Genomic DNA, 26,225 nt, shown 5'->3' on the forward strand with positions numbered 1-26,225 from the left:
TATGGTCATTAATAATTCAATCTGTAAAACATTGAATTCTTACTTATTGTCAGCCCTTCTCCCCTCCCCATCCTCAAATTGCAAAGAAATGCTTTAAAATAGAACAATATCGATGTCAAAAAACAGAATGGAAGGAAACTTCTAATGGTCATGCCAAATCAAATAGTTTGTGTGCAGATATAAACAGTTCTGATAAGAGGTAGTTAGAGGGTATAAGGGTTCAAATTTGCCTTTCAGAATTGAAAGAACTATGGGTAATCTCATTGTTTGTACACCAAAATGTAAATAACATTACTAATCACAGTGTTTTAATGTATTCTTTTGAAAATGTTACCCAGAATGCATTACATTCTTAAAGGGCAGGCCATTCATTAGGAGGCGGTACCCGGTACTTTTACCCTCCTATGCTATTGACAAGTACCGCCTAAAGGTAGAAATTTTTATATAAGATATTCATGGAATAAATTGAAAAGTACCACCTAGAAATGTGGAAAGTACCAGTCAACATGAAAGATAATGAAACCCCTGAAGGGAGAATAAGTGTGGGTTCCTGTTGTGGGACCTTCCTCTTCTTTAATGAAGTGAACCATTGATATTAAGATTGTAAAGGCAAGGCAATGCATTCTTTACATGGGATCTATGACTCTTGAAAGGAGGGCCATCATTTGAAAATTTAAATGGTTATGAACCTTTTTTTAGATAAACAAATTTGAAACACAATTATTTTCGATAATTTGTATATACTAAATGCAATTAATTAACTTTAATATTAACGTAGCATACATTAAAACAACTTCTAATACATTATTTAATAGGACAAATCAGCACCGAGTATTCTAATATCATTTCAATAATATTGTTTATTAAATCTAAAAACACTTTAATTTTCTAATTCTTCAGACATGACTGATATAAAACAACTAAAACACAGACATATATATATGTATAAAATTATTAAAGCTTACATAAACGATTTCCTAGCAAAATAATAAATGCTTGCTAAAGTACTGTATAATTGTACAAAAATAAAATGTCTATGACCTTCAAAAAATATAATGCCAGATTATAGATAGCTAAATTTTATCTTATATACTGTATGTATGTAACTTTGAAATCAATAATATATAACTCTAATAGTTTTATAATAAATTCAACAAAAAATAATATGCAATCTGTAAATATTTTCTCCCATAGATATGTCGAGTTTTATATATCAACGGTTTCAAATGAAAATCTAAAATTTATTCATAGTCTTAAAAAATATTCTAAAAATTAACATCATTAAAAATACAACCTATTTTCCATGTCTTCCTTGGACGGAATAATAATAATATCATAATTTATGAATAAATATAAAGATATAAAAATGTTTTAAAAATATGTCACTGTCTTATACTTTACTCATTTCAATAAATTGACAATGCTAAGATTAAAATCTTACAAAATTTTTTGATAATATATATATAGGTGGGGGAAAAGACCGTCACTGTAACATCATAACGTATATAAAATACAAAGTTTGTTTAAAAATTGCACTATTTTCTATATTTTTTTTATATTAACTTGACTTATTAATTTTACAGCAATATCAAGTTTGATTGCTGCCAAGTATTCTAAATTAACTAGATAGTGAGGTAATTGATAATTAAAGCCTATAAATACTATGTTACTTTACAAATATATATTTATCAAAAAAATATCATCATTTGATACATGGATTTCTGAATCATTCTTAGGAATTAAGATCTTTCTAATTAAAATAAAATATATATAATATCAATTGATTGAGAGTAAATCTGGGTAATAATTCAGGTTTGCAGTCACTTTTTCTGGCTTGAAACATCCATTAAAACTTTTAAATAACAAATCCAAGGGAAAAGTTCTAAACATTCATGAAACACAAAATCGATTCAGTGTTAATGTTGAATGTCTTCTATCTAAATTTAATTTGTTTTCAGACCATGTAGGTTAAGGAGCTAAAAAAAAATGCTCTCCATTTTTCTTCTCTAAAAGAAAATTGGTAGTAAAATGGTTGTCATTCTTCTTGATATACAATTTCAAGAAGCCATTGCTACTAATTTTTACAATTATTTACCGAATATCATTAATAAAATGTTTATCAATGTGAGAAACAATTTCAGTGGGAAATATTTCCATCATTACTGACAGATGGTATCTGTTGCTTTACAGTCAGAGTTAGGTTGGGATAAAAACAATCGTCCACTCTCACAAATACATAACTCATAAACAGTACCAGTGTATGGAGTCCCACTTTGTGGACTGCTTACTCTTGGCTTTTTGATATAATAGTCTTTTGCCTGTAAATACATCTACAAATACAAAACATTTGAAATTGAAAACAATGAAGAAATTTGTATTAACCTTTATCAACATTATTAGCAATTCAAAAATAGAAAAATCATAAAAATCTTATTTTGCTTCCTTTTTTGTAATAATCTAGTTATGAATTATTACACTGGTCTATTCATCAGGACACCATAATTGGACTAATAAAATATGCCTTTGTATATGCAATGCCCAGATTTGTAAACGCAATACCTATAATGAAGAAAGTAAATTGTCAATGAAACATTGATTTCTTTTTTTGATTTATAAATTAATGAGTTGATATTACTCACATGGGTTAAAAGATGCATGGATGTACTGTAAATTCAATTTTAACAGTTTATATCTAAACAATATTTTTAACCTAATCAGAAGCATTTGGCCTTTGTTCATGTTGTTAGTCTTGTATGTTTTTTAACTTTAGTTTCATTCATATATTTCAGAGTTTAGTAGGACATCCATTCTGAACTAGTACCTATTTTTGTTAAGTGGACAGCTGAGGAACAACTCTGGATGTGGCATTCTCGCTGAATTGAAGACCCATTGGTGGCCTTTGGCTGTTTTTTGCTCTTTGGTCGGGTGATTGTCTCTTTGACAGATTCCCCATTTCCATTCTCAAATTTATTTAAAGCAATTTATTCATGTGATTTAAAAGAGAAGTTAATCAACATTATCTTAGCAATATATAAATCCTTGCTAAGGAGTAGGTTCAGTAAGTCCCCTTTTTGGCCCCAAAATATAGCAGTTTTACAAAATTGTGAAACTGTAATATTTTAGCTATTTATTGGAATGTGGAATGCTTCTGCTACACAAATATGGGCTGTTTTTGACAATACAATGCACATATATCAGTACTAACATCATTGAGTCATGCTAAATTACTGAAATCTTCACAATTTTAGCATTTTAGTTAAATTTTAGACGGTTTCCGTCTTAAATGAAAGTGGCCGCATTCGTGTTCATTCATAATATTGAAATGTAAGTTGTATTTAATGATAATATATAACATATATAAAGGTTGAGGATGAACACAGATGCAGTCACTTTCATTTTTGACAAAAAACATCTGAAAAGTGACGATTTTTTGCATATTTTATAGATTTTTCATATTTAAGCTTGAATCGGAGCGTTTTTAATGACTTAATCAGTTAAAATCTTTCATATTAACTAATTGAATCAATTGAAATAGACACTTAAGTGTTTAAAAAGTGTCCAAAATATTTCGTTAGATGAACCTGAAATTTGAGGCCAAAATTGGCCCTTACCGGACCTACTCCTTTGTCAAACTTTTTTCGTCTCTTATACTGTTACAAAAGTCCACAAAACTAGGTTGGTTTACAGTACCTGCATTGTATTTAACATTTTCTTGAATAAAATTATCAGTCATTCATCTAATCATTATTTAACAGATATTCAGATGTCAATGAAAATCCAGATGATTATAAAATACTACTTACATTTTTATTGGCAATCAGACTGAGTTGGTTAGCACTTTTTATGAGTATTTTACCAGCTGGAGCCGTAACATATACCCCTTCATCACCCACTACTCTCAATTGAGTACTTATTGCTTCTACTCTATAATAAATAAAAAGTCGAATGTGGTATAGGTACCAATGAGACAACTCTCCACAACAAACAAAATGACATACAATGTAACACTAACAATCATATCATTCTGTAAACCTCACCATTGTACAAATAAGCAAGCACAAATATTATTGTTAGCATATTCTTTACTTTTTTTATTGCTTACCTTTTCTGTCAATTTTATGCTTCATAGAATTTTACAACTATCAATTCAGTAAATTACTTGCTTTCTCTTCTACAAATATAAATTTACATCTGACAGCTGTGTTTTAGGACTTGGTGGGCTGTGGGACATCAGAGCACAATCCATAAAGAAAACATGGAAATTGTCAACTCAGACTATGGATGACAAGTTTCCGATTCAAACCGTATAACTTTCAATTTCTCATTAAATATTCTCCACAGTTCTTTCTTCACTTTCTTCCCACTATAGCACAACTAAGGTTGTATTTCCATATCTTAACAACCCTTCCTTATAAAAGCATGCTTATTTAAGTCCTCTGAAGTAGTAGTAAATGCTATACAGGGCTCAAACTACTTCAGAATCATAGGGAGAAGTGACTTTGATTTTTGAAACTGATGGGGAGAAGTGGTGAGATTTGAAAGAGAATTGCTTGTTCACTCAGGGCCCTACAATGTTTAGTTTTTACTTTGTAATAAAGCGCCATATCTTATTTTCTTATTATATTGTTCTATTCATATCTGAGAATACAATCAATGTAACAGTTCAAATTCAAAGTTGTTTAAGTTTATTACATCTATTTGCACCATTAATTTATTAGTTCTATATCCAAAAAAATATAGTAGAATATACCGCTATTACATAGCATATGTCAATTACTATATTATATTGCGGGAGCATACAAAGAGCAAATTGATCATTGTATGAATCTAGTTTCATATATTACAATATATTAGTTACCTCAATGGTTCTGACACAGGTCCTCTAACATTAGGTGTGGCTATAGATCCTGTAAAGTTTACTTTGGATGAACCTAAATATACAAACAGAATGAATATCGTTAAAAAGTGTACATTTAAAATTTATTTCTATCATATACATTTTGTAATTTTTTTTCTTTTAAATAAGTAAACTAGAGGCTCTCAAGAGCCTGTGTTGCTCACCTGTTACTGTATTTACTGATGTCGGCCATCTTGGTTGGTAGGCGGGGTCATTAGACACTTTTTTAAAATAGATTCCCTAGTAATTATTGTGGGCAAGTTTAGTTAAATTTGGCCCATAGATTTAGAAAAGAAGATTTTTGTACAAGTTACAAAAATGACGAAAAGTTGTTCAATATTGACTATAAAGGACAATAACTCCTTAAAGGGTTCTCGGACAATTTTGATCATGTTGACTTATTTGTAGATTTTACTTTGCTGAACATTATTGCTGTTTACAGTTTATCTCTATATATAATAGTATTTAAGAGAATAACCAAAAACTGCAAAATTTCCTTACAATTATCAATTTTAGGGCAGCAACCCAACAACGGGTTGTAGGATTCATCTGAAAATTTGTGAGAGGATAGATCTTATTCTGATGGACATTTAAATCTTAAAAGTCTTAGTTTCACAGATATAAAGCAAAAACTGCATTTTACCACTATGTTATAATTTTAGCTATGTTGGCCATTTTGTTTGGTAGGTGGGGCATCGGAAACATTTTTTAAATTATATACCACAATTATGATTGTGGCCAAGTAAGTTTAAATTTTGCCCAGTAGTTTCAGAGAAGAAGATTTTTGTACAAGTTACAAAAAATGACGAAAATGTTGTTAAAATTGACTATAAAGGGCAATAACTCCTTAAGGGGTTGACTGACAATTTTGGTCATGGTGACTTATTTGTAGGTCTTAGTTTGTTGAACATTATTGCAGTTTACAGTTTATCTCTATCTATAATAGTATTCAAGATAATAACCAAAAACTGCAAAATTTCCTTAAAATTACCAATTCAGGGGCAGCAACCCAACAACAGGTTATCCGATTTGTCTGAAAATTTCAGGGCAGATAGATCTTGACCTGATCAACAATTTTACCCCTGTCAGATTTGCTCTAAATGCTTTGGTTTTAAAGATATAAGCCAAAATATACATTTTACCCCTATGTTCTATTTTTAGCCATGGCAGCCATCTTGGTTTGATGGCCAGGTCATCGGACACATTTTTTAAACTAGATACCCCAAAGATGATTGTGGCCAAGTTTGGTCAAATTTGGCCCAGTAGTTTCAGAGGAGAAGATTTTTGTAAAAGTTTACGGACGCCGGACGCCAAGTGATGAGAAAAGCTCACTTGACCTTTCAGGTCAGGTGAGCTAAAAAGGCAAAATGATAGCCTAGCCACAAAAGAAATAAAAGGACAGGAACATTTATTTTCATAAAAGTTTTATTATTTCATTCATAAAACAAAACTGGAAGGTGTAAAGCAACATAAGGAAGAAATACTTTGAATATTTCAGATAAAGGGGATGTTTGTATGCAAAGGGGGATAATTTTGCTTTTGTATATTTCAAATCCCCTCTTACACTAATCAGACCTGCCAACTATCCCGATTTTCGCGGTATCATCCTGATTTTTATCCCTCAACCCGAATCCCGATATCGGGATCGTAAAACTAGTCAAAATCCCAATTTTCACCAAATATACCCGAAAAAATTATTGTTTACCGATTTTGAAGTTTTTCTGATCAATTTTTAAAAAATCTATAATTTTACCTGGGGACATATTATGATAAGTTAACGACCCTACGCTAATCAACAGTCACAACAGGTGTCATAATTAGTGGTTGTATGTAATCAGATAACCTAATGGGTCGTAACAGTCCTCAAAATTAATTTGTATACACAAATTTGGTCAAACAGCCTTTCAATTTTAATCAATTTATCATACTAGCATAATTTGCAACATTTGCCGTAGTTCCACAACAAAATCATAATTAATAGAAAGATGAGAACTGTAATGAACTCTCAAGAAAACATCGTTTATCTTGAAATCCGTTTAATTTTTGAAACCAGACGTTGTGTGTCTGTTGATTTAAAATCGACACCATTTTGTATTCACTTCTACTGTGTTACTGTGAAACCTCCACCGGTAAGAGCACCTCTGAATACAAAGAAAGATAACTCAAATTTTATCCATTTTCTCATTGATACTGATAAGACCATAAGTAAGACTAAATCAAAATCTGTCTTCATCCTTCTAACTTTAGGACATGTAGTTTTAGGTCTTTTGAGTCAAGATTCATTGATAAGAAGGTCTTTGGAGGGGGGAAAAGGGGGGGGGGGGTCTACTTTGAATCCTTTATTTTTAATGCCATTTTTCTTTATTCAGTTAGTTTGTCAATTTTATAATTCAATAGTACAAGAATCATGCAAATAAAAGAAATCAAGGCCTACAAGCTCATCATTAGTATACCAAAAGAAAAAAGAAGAAAACTTAGACTATTTTAGGAGTAAAAAACAATGCACACAGAAAAGTTGCTAAAATTGTAACCCTTAAAAATCTGGTCGCGCACTAAATCCCCCATGGAGATTTTCAAAAGTTGGCAGGTCTGACTAATACATATGGTTTCTGAAAATATGAACCTGTAGTTGCCTCATCATTTGAACTTGGGGATTGGAAGGGGGAATAGAAAATTTAATACTAGAGAAGCAAATATCAATTCCAATGTCATCCCTGTAGAGACTTGCTAGTATAGATTATATTACACTGCTTTTAACTCTTTACTTGTTTTAGGACGAAATGTGTGTGCAAAAACAAATAATTTCATTTTTTCTAGCTTAATAACAACTCTGCAACAATATCACAATTAACTAAACCAAATTCAGACGAAAACTTTTTTCAAATAATTCTTTATTCTATAATACTTATTGACAGATTTGAATATTTTCAATGTGTCCATACCTGTGAAAGTGACATCCATATTGCCAAACTTGACCCCATTGTTGGACACACTGAGTTTTGTTTGACCCTTACTATTCTTTATCTCAAATAATTCACATCTTGATGATACAGTCTTGTTTGCTGAGAAAAAAGTAATGACATAATGGTTTAATACTTGATACTATGTCTTTAGATTAAGTAACATATTTTTGAAGTAACACTATATAGAGCATTTTTGAGAAATAGTTGAATATTCAGTACACCTATGCTATAAAAATTTGTGTTTGTGAAGGAAAATGTAGTTTTAAGTGCTTAAATGAAAGTTTTTAGAGTGTATGATTCTATACATTAATATTAAACCAGATGCTCCGCAGGGCGCAGCTTTATACGACCGCAGAGGTTGAACCCTGAACGGTTGGGGCAAGTATGGACACAACATTCAAGCTGGATTCAGCTCTAAATTTGGATTGTGATTAAATAGTTGACACAGCATAGGTTTCTGACACAGAATGAATGTGGTCTAATGAACTTAAATTATTTTTTTTGCCTTTGAGCAATTCACTATGCTGTTGAATATTAATCCTCTCAAAAAAATGTTTGAAGAAATTTTCTTTTCATTTATGAAATCTGAAATGAGAAAAATTTAACCCCCCACCCCCATTTGTTTTCACATCCCCCTTTCCCTTTTTCCAAAACTGATCTCAATTCAAATTTCTAATGGAGTTTGCAACAATAACTACTCATTTAAATACATCATAAAATATTAAAATGTAAAATAAAGTGCTTGTTATCACTGAATGGTAAAGATTGTTTTAATTTATCAGTTGGTAGAAAAAGTGAATATATACATTGTATATTGTATAAAACAATGATTTAAGTTGATTCAACTACTATTCTGGACAAAGAAAGATAACTCCAATTGAAATATTAATTATATATCTGTATTGTATAAAACAAAGATTTAAGTTGATTCAACTACTATTCTGGACAAAGAAAGATAACTCCAATTGAAATTGCAATTAGATATTTCTTGCTATTGCGCAATACTGAGTAATTGAAAATATTTGCTATTGCACAATACTGTGCAATTGAAAATATTTGCTATTGCACAATACTGTGCAATTGAAGATTTCTTGCTATTGCGCAATACTGTGCAATTGAAAATTTCTTGCTATTGCACAATACTATGCAATCGAAGATTTCTTGCTATTGGTGAATACTGTGCAATTGAAAATTTCTTGCTATTGCACAAAACTTAATATAATAATTTTGGATCCTGATTTGAACCAACTTGAAAACTGGGCCCATAATCAAAAATCTAAGTACATGTTTAGATTCAGCATATCAAAAAAACCCAAGAATTCAATTTTTGTTAAAATCAAACTTAGTTTAATTTGGGACCCTTTGGACTTTAATGTAGACCAATTTGATAACGGGACCAAAAATTAAGAATCTACATACACAGTTAGATTTGGCATATCAAAGAACCCCAATTATTCAATTTTTGATGAAATCAAACAAAGTTTAATTTTGGACCCCAATTTGGACCAACTTGAAAACTGGGCCAATAATCAATCAAAGCCTTAAAGGCTGTAAAAGCAATTGCTGCCATGTTAATGTTTGGGGACTTTTATTTTTCATCCACATATATACAAGACTTAAACCTGACATGAGTGTTGTCTAGTTAAAAGTAAGAAGGTTTTAACTTTATATAAATAAAAGACTTTAGCAGAAAGTCATTTTTAATATGTTTTATATTTCACAAGGAGACAACACGTTTACCAGGCTAAAGTTGGGGTCAAATATACATGTGCTGAAACATATAACTCAAAAAGAAATCATCATGGATTATCCCCTGGTAGTGTTTGTAACTTCCTTGGCAATAATTTCCTTTATTGATTTAATTTTAACAATTTTCATTATTAATTTATATTTAACCATTAACACAAATGATTAAGTTAAAACATTTCAACTTTCCAGACGCAAATGTTAAAAAACGGGAAAGAAATAAAATATCTTACAAGACATAAACATGTAAAGAATAAATGTATATTTCAGCTTAATAAAAATATTTTCATAATGTTACTTTGTCATCATTTTTAAAACTAAGTTCCAAACATTATTGCTCAGTTGATATGTGTCCTTCTGATGCGGTACAAGCACAGGCACTTGTTTCTATCCATAGGAAGGTCGATTATCCATATAAATAGTTTTATATGGATAGTCGACCTTCCTATGGATAGAAACAAGTGCATGTGGGTACGAGATAACTACAATTCTCTTGCAATCCCGAAAAGGGGGGTCATCACAGACAAACATGACATTAAATCGTTATCACTGAACTAGTATATATATTGTATAGGGGCCAGCTGAAGGACGCCTCCGGGTGCGGGAATTTTTCGCTGCATTGAAGACCTGTTGGTGACCTTAATTCTGCTGTTGTATGTTTTTCTATGGTCGGGTTGTTGTCTCTTTGACAAATTCCCCATTTCCATTCTCAATTTTATTATACGAACAAGAACAAACAGCTCTACGTTGCTTTGATATTTATCAATTTTCAGGAAACATTGCGAAAAATGATCTTCAATATTTCGAAAACATGTGAAATAAAATTGCTAACACGGTGGACCGTCGGGTGTCAACAAACGTAGTAGACTTGTTCACTGAAAAGACGAGGATAATGGTTTCATCTGACATTTGTTATGCAAACCCAGTTTTGATCATGATATTTAAAAAGACGTACTTTTTTTCAATCTATGTATTAATAAACTAGAAAAGTCCAAATTGTAAATATCTCTTGATCTGGGCCGACTTGGCATCTGCTACGTTTGGACGGGTCCATTTCATTAGTAAGGTGATCGATAAATATTACGGAGTTTTGACAGAAAAGGAAAACGAACTTATTGTTATGTGTTTTCAACAAGGGTTTCGTTCCGCTAAATTATTTGCGCAAATAAAGTTTGTCTATTTTTAGATTACAGGTAATAATTTGACACTACGCATTAACCTGTGTAGTGATTTTGATTTTACGATAAATGTATGAATGAACGATAATTTTATGAATGAACAAGAGCACCTGACCTCTTAAAGAAACACAAATTAAACATAAAAAACCGTATTTATTAGGAGATAATTCAGTTAAATTTTCAATACTAAATCAACAACTGAAATGAATCCATATTTTGTTGAAACATCGTACGAACGGCGGAAAACGGAATCGCATTTATAAAAAATGTACTTTTTTTCACTCGGACTTCTATGTTATTTGATAGTCAAACGGTTGACCCTTTAAATACAAAAATACATCTACAAGAACATATTCTGAAACTTCTTAAATCCACTAACTTTTTTTTAAAGTTTCAAGCTATGTATTGCATTAGAAAACATACATAGGTGTTAAAGAATGACTGACCAGGAGCCTGTTAAACAAAATACTATGGCTTGATCTGGGCGGAGTCTCTGATCTGGGTCACAAAGATGGCCATACGCGACGGCATAAAAGCAATTGCTTTAAAAATCTGAGTACATTTTTAGATTCAGCATATCAAAGAATCCCAAGGATTCAATTTTTGTTAAAATCAAACTAAGTTTAATTTTGGACCCTTTGGACCTTAATGTAGACCAATTTGAAAACGGGACCAAAAATTAAGAATCTACATACACAGTTAGATTCGGCATATCAAAGAATCCCAATTATTCAATTTTTGATGAAATCAAACAAAGTTCAATTTTGGACCCTTTGGGCCCCTTATTCCTAAACTGTTGGGACCAAAACTCCCAAAATCAAACCCAACCTTCCCTTTATGGTCATAAACCTTGTGTTTAAATTTCATAGATTTCTATTTACTTACACTAAAGTTATTGTGCGAAAACCAAGAATAATGCTTATTTGGGCCCTTTTTTGGCCTCTAATTCCTAAACTGTAGGAACCAAAACTCCCAAAATCAATCTCAACCTTCCTTTTGTGGTCATAAACCTTGTGTCAAAATTTCATAGATTTCTATTCACTTAAACTAAAGTTATAGTGCGAAAACCAAGAAAATGCTTATATGGGCCCTTTTTGGCCCCTAATTCCTAAAATATTGGGACCAAAACTCCCAAAATCAATCCCAACCTTCCTTTTGTGGTCATAAACCTTGTGTTAAAATTTCATTGATTTCTATTCACTTTTACTAAAGTTAGAGTGCGAAAACTAAAAGTATTCGGACGACGACGACGCAAGACACAAGACGACGCAGGACGACGACGACGCCAACGTGATAGCAATATACGACGAAAAATTAAAATTTTTGCGGTCGTATAAAAAGAATTTAGATCTAATTTGATAAGATTAAAATATATACATGTGTATACAAGTACTCTTATATTTCTTCAACATAAAACATTTTTAGATTTTTTGTTCCATACTCATAATTTGAAAGATGACAAAGTAAAAGACAATGGTTAAGTCTTGGTTTCAAACGATTAACATATCAATAATGTGTGATCAAACAACTTCCAAAAGAATAAGCATGTATCTCACCTATAACAAAGTGATTTGTGATATTATTATCTTCATTTCTGGCTCTTATATGTACACCTCGACTTGAATCAATCTTCAATGCTGTACTCTGGAGGATAAAAAAACACAACTTTTATTAACTAATATGAATATAATGTATATATCAAAATTAACTTTTGGGGTTATATTTCTTAGTTGATTAAATTTATCTAATATCTTAATATCGACATCATCAACTGAATTAAATTATATCTGACTTTTTCAGCAGAATTTCATTTTTCGATCTCATGTAAAAATAAAAAAACATAAGATCAGAATGCAAGTTATTTACTTATTTCTTTTCTAGCAAATTTCTCTAGCTTGTCTGAAGACACAGTTAGCATCATTTGATTTTCGTTGTCTACAAATATAGTCCCTTATGTGGACAATGTATAACTTATTTTTTTTTCATACACTTTCCAAATTTCTATCTTTATATTTCATGAAAGAAATTTTGTTACCTGCTTTGAATTTTTCTATAGAGCTAAAACATTTCTGACCATAATTTACCTGAAGTGACTGAATGTTTTCAGTATATAAAGAATCTAGGAATTCTACCTGTCCTTCTGTTCTCATACCATCCTCAGTAAACTTAACATTCTTTATTCCATCCTGAAAGTCAAACCATATTGAATAGATGGTTAAATCAAATTTAAAATGCACATTTATCTTTAAATCATCATCTTTTTATTCAAATTTGATATGAGATTCATTTTTTTATTTCAAAATTTGAAAAATGAAGAAATTCATATTAATCATGATTGGAAAAATTAAGTGATAAATATTAAGACATTCTACAGTCTTCACGCTGAGTGGCAGCCCTGGCAGCCCAGACTTGTAAAATTGCTCTCAGGCCTGTAAAAATCATATCTACAGGCCCACAGAATATAACTAAAAAATTTCAAAAATTGAGTTCCGGGCCTGTAGATTAAACAGTTCATCGTGAAGACTGATTCTATTGTCATGATTGTAGATATAAAGTAGAACAAGATTTGTTATTTTATGTTGTTGCCAGTTTAATATCAAAATATATATCATACAATACTTACATGCATATTTGTAGTCATGTACATGATTCTTTAAAAGCTACATGTTCATGTGCCTGTTCCAAATAAAGAGCTGTGTGATTGCTTACAAATGTATCTGTCCTTGAATCTTATTTTTTATTGGTTTGTTTCATGTGTACAAGCAGATATTTCAGTCTGTTATACATTGTATTTGTTTACAAATTTTCGGGACTCTGTATCATGTCTATGATTTAGACTGTGAAATATATATTATGTAAACATTAGTCCTTAATTGTAGACTGTATGTTGATCTTCAGATGTTCTATTGATGTTTGTGCTTTTATGGTTGCTATCTCATTGATGTATACCCAACATCTCCTTTTTCATACAAAATACTTGCATGATTTGTACAATGAAACTTTTTTTTATCAAACTGATGATTCTACAAATGTATTTGGATTATAGTATCCAAGATACACAGGTTGAATTACTAAGATCAATTAATGTAACTATACGTTGAATTACTAAGATCAATTAATGTAACTATAACTACAGCAATATAACATACCCAATTGAAATTAAGTACTCTCAGCATCCAAACTAGCAATGCAAGATTTAATACAGTCAGGATAACCAGCAGTAATATAAATCCATAGAGACATCTTTTTCTCCATCCATAAATTCCTACTGGTTGAGGTCTATCATCTAACAGTTCTGTATCCCTGTCGGCATGGTAATTACTGTTATCATTTGATGTCCTACTTCTTCCTTTGCCCATCTTCACTTCATTTTGGAGTAAACTTTGAAAAGAAATTTTTGAATATATATTATATAAAAGGAAAATAAAATTTTCTTTCGAATGTGTAACAAAAGTAAACAATGTTTGCAGTCATGACAGCATACAACAAATTACATGTGATTCAGATGATACAGGTGGTGTGACACTGTGGGATTTAGATTTTTATAATGTTGTCTTTATTGGTATCCATTAATTTAGTTTTATATAAATTCAAACATCACTTCATGTATTGCTATACAGTTAAGAACCCTAAAAAAATGTCCTTTATCCTACATACAGGGCTCACGCTACTTGGGCAAAGAAGTCGCTTTCCCCGACCCCCAAAAGCGAAAACAAGTCGCCCTGTTCTTGACGATACTCGCTTTCAGTCACTACCGCCAAAGGACATTTTCAATTCTTACCAAGTTGATGAAACATCAATTTTTTATTGATAATTAAAGAAATTTAGACATAAACGATTCATTATCTTGAGAACGTTACATTGGCTACAGTCTTTGGCTCTTGCTAGACGGTAAGTTCTTTAAGAGTTCATTTCTCTTGGCATGTAAAGCAAAGCATAAATAACACATGCAAGTTATTTTCTGGAATAATCCTATAAAGTCAGGGGCGGATCCAGGACCTCAATGTCTGGGGGGCACCATGAACCATTTCTTTTTAGCGATATATATATGCGAGTGTGCGTGGTTGTTATGTTAGTTTGTTGGTTTGTTTGTTTGTTTGTTGTTTTTGGTTTTTTTATGTTTTTTTTTTGTTGGGGGGGGGGGGGGGGGGGGGGTCAGATCAACGTTTCTATATTTCTCTGTTATTTTTTTTACTTTTTCAATTTATTCTTTATTTTCCTGCCAATTGATCTTTATTATATTCGACCTAAACATGCTTCAAATATTTGTCACTGGACATTTAACAACCATGCAACAATCAATCAATATTTTCTTTATATTTCATCACCTCTAAAAGTCCTCTATATTCTATTATCTATATTTTTTTGGCATCGCTTCCAGACTTACTTTTTTCCACATTATTCTAATATCTGTAATACACTCAGTGTTCTCCCCAGAAATTTTGGATAGCATCACATTTGGCAAAAAAATTAATTGTATTTTTTTCAATGTAATTTGTGGCGTCGTGGTAATGCTCTATTTCCTTTTTGTTATATACGTTATTGTTTATTACAAAATGTATTATATTGTTTGTATGCTACAGGCCCTTTTTTTGGTGAATAAAATATTCTATTCCACCCTATTCTTTGTATCTATATTGTTGAATTCATAACTGAGAATACAATTAAACTAAAACCATGATAACAGTATTTTCAGTTTATGTTTTCTGTATTCATTTTATAGTTCCAGAATTATTTTTTTTCTCTTGGGCCAAATAAAAATATATGTGTATAGATACAATTGCACTAAATGTGTAGGAAAAAACACTGGTTCTTATAATAAAAAAAGGAAAGAGAAAGTATCATATAGCAATAAAATTTAAATTAAAAAACTTTCTTTATCATGTCTATCAAATATATTGGTTCATGGTTCCAGTTGTTTCTTTTTATCAAAATGATATATAATTTTAACAAAGTTATCTAATAAATAGTCTGTTAATGCTTAGTTTTCTCTTTAAGTATTGTTTTCTGTCTTCTGTGCCATTTGTGGATATGTAGTTATTACCGTAAAATGCGGATTTTTGTCATATCTGGTCCGATTCCGATCAGTAGTTTACACTAAAATATTAAATGGCCGCCGAAAGCAATGAAAAATACGAAAATAAAACAATGTTTGACAAGAGATTGGGAACGAATATGGCGTTTTTAATGCATTAAATGGATGAAACATAAACTTAAGCCAATTATGATCACTTTCTAAAGAAAGTACAAAACTTATATAGTTCAAAATAAAAAATTTCACTCTCGATTTACAACTAGTAATAGGAAGAGAAAGAAAGTAATACTAATTTTTTGAAAGTCATAAAAAGATAAGACTCAATCTCTTTTCAAAAGAGAAAAAATGTTTGTTTCTTTGAATTTTCATTTTGCAAACATATATTTTGATTTATTTTATGATTTTCTGATTACATTTTCTCCTTGTCGAAATTTGCGATTGCATACCACGTGGTATTAATCATGTCACAAGTGAAAGCTTGGGGTATTAGTATCCAACCAGTTATCACCCAAAGGGCAATTAACACCTACATGTATGTAATCACTTTAAATTGCCTCTATTGTCCGACTTGAAGGGATTACAATTAACGGTGATCTATTTTTTTTATGATCATAAGCGGTAATTAGATGAAAGTTCACAATTTAGGACATGGCTTTGCCATACAGAAACGAGAAAAATAACATCCTGAAAATAATTATAGCGTCGTGGAAATTATTATAGCGTCACGGATATTATTATAGCATCACAGGAAGAAAATATAGCGTCGCGGTACCGCGACGCTAAAACGGCCTGGGGTTAACACTGAATACACTGACCTTCATATCCTTATAAATGGTGATCTTTTGCATAGTCTCATACATGTATGTAAATGGTAATTGAAACAAGAAAAATAAAAACAAGTATAACTGCATGCTTGGGCTTTACGGAAATGTATAAGTCCTAGATTCTGTTACAAAGTAAATTTTAACGAAAATTAAATAGCATTTTATCAATAATTATTTATTAAGAAATGTCAATTCATTTCTCCTGGACCGGGGGAAAGCATTAGGGGAAAGGGTAAAACAAATTGTTGATTTCCCTTGAAAATAAGAGTGGAATGAAATATGACATTCCGTTTAAAAAACATATATTGTAAATTATCAACAAATAGATAGTTTAATTATTTGCTGAAAATTCACAAAAGACAGTTTTGAAAAAAAAATGTACATTTACAGGAAATGTTATTGTGAGTACTGTATTTTGGAATGAAGAGATACCCAAAAATAGATGTATTCCAACATTATCGACATTAAACATAAATTTGTACCTTTTCTTCAAATACACATAGAAGTTTGACCTGGTAATCGATCTTAATCGGTATTATATTATAAACTAATACAAATTTGTGCTATTCCAATCAAAATGTAAATGTATTTTACATAAAAACTTTTGCATAGAGACATTACACACAGGTGTCGATATTTACACACCAAGTGATAAGTTGTCATAAATCAGGCATGTGGACACTGGTATTAATAGACCTTATCGCTATTTCTCCGCCATTACTGGATATCACACAGGTTCCCGTAAAATGTTGACGTCATAAAACAAAATATCTGACGCCACAATGGAAAAGTGATTGTTGCTGACGTCAAAAGTTGAAGCGGCTGGGTCAGTCGGGTCAGCCGGGATTAGCGATAAGGTGTATTAGCCAGTTCAAGAAATCTAAATCAAGCTGTGACAATTTCCTCACTAGATAAGAAGTTTCAGTAGCAATAAAATTATGTTAGAAAAAATTTTTGGTGACCTGAACTGGTGGGGAGGGGGGGGCACGTACCCCCTGTGCCCCCCGGTAAATCCGCCACTGAGAGTTATATCTCTGACGGTTCAAAACGTCATAATTATTTGGACTAGATTAACAGGTGCACAAGAATCATCAGATCATTGTTAATGATTTAAAAAAAAGATTGACTAATTTCCATTAGATTTTGACATTATACGTCAACGCAAATGGGACAAAAACAATTAATTAATTCACCATTTATAACTTACAACTTTAGGATTACAAAGCTCGAAAGTTTTTCAACTTCTCAGTTTCAGCAGCCCAATTGCGTTTTGTAATCTGTACGTTCATTGGTTCAAAATTACGTATTACTTGTATTGTATCTTCCTCCTTTGTATATGGAGCACTTCACTGTGTAAGAAATGAAAGATCGGCTACTCTGTCAAATCGGCCTCAACCGGTTCGGACTTACGGCTAGTTCGGACATATTTTGTATAAAGTAGTTTTGACCATTGGTTTTGTCATAAATGATAAAGGAAGGCTACATAACTGTTTTTGAATCAGAAAGGATAAAAAAAAAAAATACATTTTAATCATTAATTTATATTTATTGATAAATATGTGTTTTGATTAAGAATGTATGAAAGATATTCTTATAATGTTAATTTTTGATAAAAAAAAAAAAAATAATTTTATAACATGATTGTAAATGAAACGTGATACATGATATAACAAGATATAATAAGGACCTTAAACAACACAAAGCTACAGGACCAGATAACATTCCAGCACTAGTACTTAAAGAAGCAGCAAATGAGATGGCTCCCATCCTTTCTCACTGATCTTTACCAAACCACCATTGACAACGGTGAAATACCAAACAACCGGAAAGAAGCAACAATAGTCCCACTATCCAAAAAAGGAGAAAAACATATAGCAGCAAATTATCGACCAGTTTCATTTTTGTAATTTCATAATTTGTTTACTCATACACTTAATATTTTACATTCTAGAACTTGCGGTTGATGGATAATAAGGTTAAAGAGTAGTTATAACCCAAGGAGACGAATCCTCTAAAAAATGGAAGCTCAAAATCAGTTGTAGACGACTCAAATGTTTAAAAGTACCCAAGGTAGCAGTGTTACATGAACGTTGACTCGACAACTAGCAGCATATACACAGGGTATTTTATATTTTTTGATATTGACTATCTGAGTGCTATGCAGGCTGAGGATTATTGAAAATATTTGTGATAAACGGGTGATTGACATCAGTATTTTGAAAAGAAATTCAGGACAGTGCTTGACTTAAGAAGTTGCAAACGATAAGTTAAACTGTGTTCATAAGCCACTATCTAGAGATTGTGTCACATAACAATTTTAAATATGAACATTTTGTTTATGATTAAATATTTGGACACATTTTGCAAATTGCAGATGTTATATTTTTTAACTTGTCGAACTTGTCATTTTAAAGTTGCTTCAATGTTTCACATTGTGTTGTACTTATTTTTTAAAATTTTACCTCTTTTTACTTTAATCAATTAAAGACGTTTTTGATTAATTAAATTATTTGTTTTACAAGACCACACTAAGGTTTAAATATCAGAGAATAGAACACTTTTTTCTGGAACATGTAAAATTGTGTTCCAGTAATATACACTATATGTTCTGGATATTAACACATATTTCAGGAACGCAGTCCGAGTGTTCCAGAAGTGTTACAAGGCTTGGAAAGCGTAACGGCATACAAATTTGCTCACAAGGACATGTTCCAGATTCAAACACTAGGCGTTCAAGGAGTACACACTATCCGTTCAAGAATAACACACATAGCGTTCTAAAGATGCACACATGATGTTAAAAACTGGAACACCAAAGTTAATATTTAGAACATGTTGCACTGTTATGCGTTCCAGATTCAAACACTAGGCGTTCAATGAGTACACACTATCCGTTCAAGAATAACACATAGCGTTCGAAAGATGCACACATAATTTTAAGAACTGGAACACCATGCACTTCAATGTTAATGTTTAGAACACTGTTACACGTTCTAGAAGTGTTACAAAAGAGCGTTCAAAAAGTGTTCAGATTCTTAACACTTTTATTAACAGTGAAGAATCCCGTCTTTAGTAAGAAAGAAGAAGATATGGATATGCAGAGACATATATAAAATACATCATACATATGTCTCTGTCATATTGCATGGTATTGGTTGCGAAAATTTGATATTTCTTCATTTAAATGCAATATTTTTTATTCAAATGATATAATTTTTCTTTTAAATGCTATATTTTTTCTTTTAAATGCAATTTTTTAATCAAATGGTATAATTTGTGATTCAAATGGTATAATTTGTCATTCAAATGCATTTTTTTTTTTTATTCAATTGGTTTAAATTTTCATTTTTATGCAATATTTTTTATTCAATTGCCAAACAACTAATGAAAGTTTTTAACGACCTTGACTGGCTACACAGACCTTGCACGGTCGGTTCGATTGGCAAAGTAGTGTTGTTGTTTTTTTTTTTTTTTTTTTATTTATATGCAATAATTGCATTATGGGAAATTCTTTGACGTCACAAGATCAAATATGCAACAACGTTTGTTATTGGTCGGTAATTCTTTGGATTTCTCCTTTTCTAAACATGAGTGACCAAGCTTTAAAAAACCGCATCCAGTCTGGATTCTACTTTGTTAAAATTATCTCCCCATTACGCCAGTTCATTTTCACAATCATAGACTGAAATGGAAGCCATCGTACGGATGACGCGCTGCCAATTTTGCTCTTGAAAACCGATAAATATATCCATATAGCACCATTACGATCCTTATAATGTTATATGTCGGTAGTATTTTAAAAGATAAATGTGACACCTGGTTTTATAGCGCTAACCCTCTCACTTTGATGACAGTCTCATCAAATTCCGTTATATTTACAATGATGCGTGAACTAAACAGACAGAATAAATAAAATAGTCAAAATATGGGTACAGCAGTCATCATCGTGTATATAACAATTTTAAAAGGAACAATTTAACAGAACACAAAAACATCTATCTACAAACACATTCATTAACGTCAGAAAATTTTATACGTCACATATATTTGTCGTTCAATGTATATACAAACAATTTAAAATTTCACATAGGCAATGTTAGCGTAAAGGGTTAAAAAATCAAAAGTATGTAAAACTTGAGAACACGACCCAAATTGGTATTTTATACCGGTCTTCACCTTAGTTGATGTACATATTCAATTTCTGGATGGATAATCACATATAGATTTTGAAGGTCTAAGGAAAATATCACATCTATTTTTATCATTTTGTCAAGTTATCAACAGCGGACTTCTCCGCTTCAAGTTATTTAATTAGAGTTGATGTTTTCATGATGAATTTTGAAAAAAAATATAATTGACTTTTCATTTTAATGTTATAACATCTAAGCAGTACATATTTTGTTTTACATACATGCGTATTGAGTTTATATTTCAAGTTGTTAGTTAATACTATAGAGCTCGTTGACATTGCAAAATCAATATGGTCATTGCTAAGCAGGGGCTTGGAGACCAACGGCTGATGTCCCGAAAACAACATATACCTTGTCCCTTCGTCATAGTGTTCTTCCCCTGTTCCTGAAAATGACCTTTTGGTTTCTTACAAGAAGTTGATCAAATTTCATTGATTTTATTTATACACTGTCATTGCTGTATTTTGTTTTGTTTTCACCGGGTCAGAATTTGTTTCTCTATATCCAATTTGCGGAACAAAGTTTTTGTACCTTTTTCCATCTTTTTTTTCGTACTTAAGATTTTTTTTTATCTCATCTGTGACCGTACATAAGGGATGTTTTGGATCAAAATAAGGAGAAATGGTCTGCTGCATTTCCCAGAGGACTGTGTTCTCCTTAGAGACAAGGTTTATCCAAATTGTCATCCTTTAGTTACACTATTTACAACACCTCAAATTAATCGTACGCCATAACATTTGAGAAAAAAGCAGCAAATTTAATAGCGTGATTGGTGAATACAGAATTCAAGTGGAACACCAAAATATTGAATTAAAAATATATAAAGTATTGAGTACATTATGCAGGCACCCCAAGCCAAAACTAACAAACATTGTGGAAACATGTGCCACCCTTTTCAATAGACATATATAGACACTGTTTAAGTAAATTGTAACCACAATTAAGCATGCTTTGTTCTTTTCATTTTCCAAATTCCACCGGGACAGCTAGAAGCTCAACGTCTCAAAAGATGAAATGTGACTTAAAGTCCATCATTTCCCTTATATATATAAAACTATTAAAAAAAATCCATGTTATTTGGACTCTGTAGGAAAGTTGTATCCTTGTCAACGAAAGTAATAAAATCAATAATGATTCTTTTTTTTAATTTTTGAGACGACCCTTCACATTTTACCTGTCGTAGTCGTTCTCAACTGTAGGTGTCGAGAGTCTCTCCCTGTTAATAAAATGTATATCTAATCTGCACAACATTTTTTTCTTTTTCTTTGCCTTTCTATTTTCTATAAAAGAGGGACGAAAGATACCAAAGGGACAGTCAAACTCATAAATCGAAAACAAAGTGACAACGCCATGGCTATAAATGAAAAGACAAACAAACAACAGCACACATGACACAACATAGAAAACTAAAGAATAAACAACACGAACCCCACCAAAAAACTAGGGGTGATCTCAGGTGCTCCGGAAGGGTAAGCAGATCCTGCACCACATGTGGCACCCGTCGTGTTGCTTATGTGATAACAAATCCGGTAAATAGTCTAATTCGGTAAGTCAATTCATGAAAGGGAAGGGGATTGTAGTTACGTAAGGAACATATCCGATATCATTTGTTAAACTGTTATTCCATAACGGTCAACCAACTCGTGATGGCGTCCGTAAAATTTACGAAGGGATGATTTCAACTTCACTGTTGGATATCTTGGTTTAATAGCTTCCTTGTGAGCAGCAGCCCTCTATCAAGAAAATCATGATAGGAAATGCAAGCACGGGAATAGCGTATCAATTGGGAGATATATACCCCGTATGCAGGTGCTTCTGGAATGTTGCTACTTAAAAATGGAAAGTTCACAATTGGAAAGCTGAAATCATCTCTTTTGTCGTAAAGTTTTGTTTTCAACCGACCTTCATTGTCAATTTCTAGATGTAAGTCAAGATATGAGGCCGACTTAATTGTATCTGTAGTATCCTTTATCTCTAGCTCGATGGGATAGATGCGTTCCACATAGTCACCAAATTTTGAATTATTTAGTGAAAGAACATCATCTATATAGCGGAAAGTAGACGGCCTAGCCAAGATCAGATGTGCATTTCATATTGGGTCTATGTTATGGGCTTGTAAAGACAAGAAGATAAACTATACATAAGTAATACATCTTTGAACTGAAGAAGAGAATGTAGGGTTTCACAATGAATATCAAATATCATGTATAGGTGTTACCGTTTTGAAAAAAAACCACTAAAATACACGCTGAAAATGGGCAAAATTACACGTTATGTTGTTTCATTTAAAATTTACCTGTTTTTATCAATTGATAGTTAATAAGTGAACTTAATTTGAACTACATTATTGGTTCACTGTTATAGACAATTTATTCTTCTTTCTTTTACTGGTTGTTGCAACAAAAAATCTTCAGTGGTTACAAAGTTATGATAAAAAGTTGAATACTATTCGCTTGTTATGCAATTTTGCACTTTTGTTTTTGGCTTGCTCAGTGTAGTGATAAAAGAGAAAAATAAATCAAATTTATGCTATTATGTGTTTTGTTTTCTCTTCTAGTATATACATTATCAAAAACTACCTCATTTATCAAAATTGCAGCACCCTAGCTGGAGGTATATGCCATCAAAGTTGGATATACAAATAAAGTGAAAAAATGTCTTGTCCGTAGACATGCATTCCCTAGTAAACTGGAAGCATAATTACATTAATGTTGCATTGCTAAGTTCCTGTTCTTTTGTAGATATGAAAACACTACTAACATTTTTTCTACCATCTATTAATAGAGGAAAAAATTCAAAAATATGTCAGAATGTCTTGTCCGTAGACACATGTCTTGTCCGTAGACATGTCTTTTTATCAATATTGCTTGGCTTTATGGGTCTTAATTAGTCCTATGTGTTGTTTAAACTTAAAAATATCTTATTTTTAATAAATAAATGGTAATTTAAGTGTTCTCAATTTTTGTAAAATTACTTTACAGGAGTGGATTTTAAAAAGTGGCAGATTATCAGTCATAAAAAGCATACCTTATTTTACTTCAATATTGTTTATTCCAGTTGCTGCATATCTTAAAAGATTAACTAAATCAAATGAAGAAAAAGTATTTCTCTCTCTCTAACTTTATCTTTTGCATTTCAGTATTAACAGCAGATGAGGAAGTGTCTACGGACAAGACACTTGTACATAACAAGTATTAAATTCAATTATTTGTCTGCTATGGAACTTAAATCTTATTTATAGGTGATGAAAGTTATCTATTCAAATTAAAACTCAGTATTTTCAACATGAATATAGTCACAATTAATTCTAACAGATTTTTTTTTTAACTGAAATTGTCTTGTCCGTAGACATTACCACAATATATTTGTATCCAATTTCCTTGATTTCAGCCTAATTTGATAGGTAAATTGTATGTTATTTTTTAAGAGAACTCATTCAACTATGTCAAAATTGAGTTTTAATAATTGTTTGATTGTTTTAAGCAGTCAGATATATGGATTTCAGTTAAAAGAATATGTCTTCAGATTGGCTTAATCAATAAATTATTGAGATATGTAAAGAATTATGGGTACATTTTTATATTTTCCAAAATTTAAAAAACACAGCTTAAAATTTAATTAGTAACTTTTAATCTTAACTTTAACAATCATCTTTGAAAGCATTTAATTGAATATCAATAAAATGTCTTGTCCGTAGACATTATCAAAATGTATTTGTTTCCTTTTTCCTCGAAGTTAAGCATCATTTGATAGATAAACCTGATAAAATATATGTTTTTTTTTCAAGAGAACACTTTCAGCTATATCAAAATTAGGTTTTAATAATGCATTTCATTAAATATGAATACAATGTCTTGTCCGTAGACAAAACATATAAATTGTATTGCTAAGTTTGATTGTTTATTGTAAGAATATGCATCAAGTTATTTTAATGTTCTATACACCAAAAGAAAGGTTTTTTTTGGAAGTTTTGTTATTTATAGATAATTTTAGATACTGTTTTATCAGATAAGATTAATGATCAAAGAAAGCTACTGTTGTTTGAAATAACTGTGAGTTAAACATGTTCTTGTCATTTTTTTTTCAATTAAAATGTTTGATATTCAATAATTCTAAACATATTTTGTTGTCTTTGTCATTGACCTAAGATCTGACACTGGTGACCATGTCTTGAAGCCAACCATTAAAGAAAATTATACAGTTTTTAAACACCATTTATTTAATAAAAATATTAAATATTTCTTCCAAAAACTGCATGTAATTATATAAATGCTTCCAGTGTTAGCCTAACAATAGCAATTTTTCATAATTTAAACCATTTTTGAACCAAAATATCAAAAGAGTTTTTCCCTGAGGTGATACTCATTTTTGACTTCATGTGAAACACAAAATGCACATCTGATCTTGGCTAGGCCGAGAGTTAAAGGATATTGCTAACTTCTTATCTTTCTTCCTAAGAAGTTCCTGCATGAAGTCAGCCTCATAATAATAAAGAAACAAGTCGGCAAGTAGATGGGCACAGTTTATTTCCCATTGGAATGCCGACAGTCTGTTGAAAAACACGTCCTCCGAACGTAACAAATATGTTGTCAATCAAGAAAACCCCCAAGGGTGACTGGAGAATAGAAATATGGTCACTTGGTCTTCTTCCGACCGGAAGTAAAACGCTTACCGAAGTGAGGCGTCCGTTTGGCTGTGCGGGATGTATTAAGTTCGCAGTCACGTTCGGTCAGATCGGGGACGTTAAATCCAATGCCTCGTGTAAAGAGAGTGCCACGCTCTTTGCACGTTAAGGAGCCTTGCAACAACTCTTTAAAGGGTCCGTAGGTGGCCTGTTGCAAGGCAAAATTCCTGTCCCTATCCAATATACCCTCATTTTCCAGTGGCAGTCCAAATTTCCCAGACCATCATCCCAGATGGCCTCTATTATTTCAAGACCTACCTATAGTATTTATTGTGAACTTGTTCTCGTCCTGAATATGCATGAAATATTTGCCACTGGACGTTAAGCGACCAACAATCAATCAATCAATCAATCAATCAAGCATCTTGATAATATCAGTTTCAGAGAATTTTTTGTTTGAATCAGAGTGATCCTTTACAAAGTAGGATTTATCCCTCCATCATAATATGATATTATATATGTGGCAACTTTTTTTGTTTCAGTCTTATAACAAATTAAACTTTCAAAGTTATATAAGTTCCATTACTAACTAAATTACTTTCGACACCTTACACATGTTATAATGTAGAATATCTATTTTATACAGAAAAGGGTGTTTTCTATGTCAAAAAGTTGCAAAATTTCTGAGAAGGAATGGAGCAGTCCATGCATATTCGAATGCAGAATTCGTTAACTTAGTAGACAGGTCTTTGACAAGCAATACTTTGA

General features: G+C 31.4%; 1 protein-coding gene across 2 annotated transcripts; it reads right to left on the reverse strand.

The window, feature by feature from the left end:
* Positions 1-522: 522 nt before the first annotated feature.
* LOC143085585 (delta-sarcoglycan-like) lies at positions 523-17,957 on the reverse strand. 2 transcript variants are annotated; one of them, XM_076262035.1, is made up of 8 exons: positions 17,851-17,957; positions 13,934-14,165; positions 12,869-12,970; positions 12,341-12,428; positions 7,840-7,959; positions 4,859-4,931; positions 3,804-3,924; positions 523-2,330 (listed from the first exon to the last, which is right to left on the reverse strand). In XM_076262035.1, the coding sequence occupies exons 2-8, from the start codon at positions 14,141-14,143 to the stop codon at positions 2,160-2,162; spliced, it is 885 nt and encodes a 294-aa protein (XP_076118150.1). In that variant the 5' UTR covers positions 14,144-14,165; positions 17,851-17,957; the 3' UTR covers positions 523-2,159. The 2 variants fall into 2 exon arrangements, with proteins under 2 accessions (XP_076118150.1, XP_076118151.1); XM_076262036.1 differs by having other exon boundaries at positions 17,837-17,938.
* Between the last annotated feature and the right edge of the window lie 8,268 nt (positions 17,958-26,225).

This window comes from Mytilus galloprovincialis, chromosome 8, assembly GCF_965363235.1.
Source record: "Mytilus galloprovincialis chromosome 8, xbMytGall1.hap1.1, whole genome shotgun sequence".
NCBI classification, from domain to species: Eukaryota; Metazoa; Mollusca; class Bivalvia; order Mytilida; family Mytilidae; genus Mytilus; species Mytilus galloprovincialis.

Excerpts from the sequence above, each read along its gene's own strand:
- LOC143085585 (XM_076262035.1), bottom strand. The coding sequence starts at position 14,143 with ATGGGCAAAGGAAGAAGTAGGACATCAAATGATAACAGTAATTACCAT. Across the intron at positions 12,971-13,933 it reads GAGTACTTAATTTCAATTGG|GATGGAATAAAGAATGTTAA; the intron begins GTATGTTATATT and ends TTTGACTTTCAG. Across the intron at positions 3,925-4,858 it reads CCTGTGTCAGAACCATTGAG|AGTAGAAGCAATAAGTACTC; the intron begins GTAACTAATATA and ends TATTTATTATAG.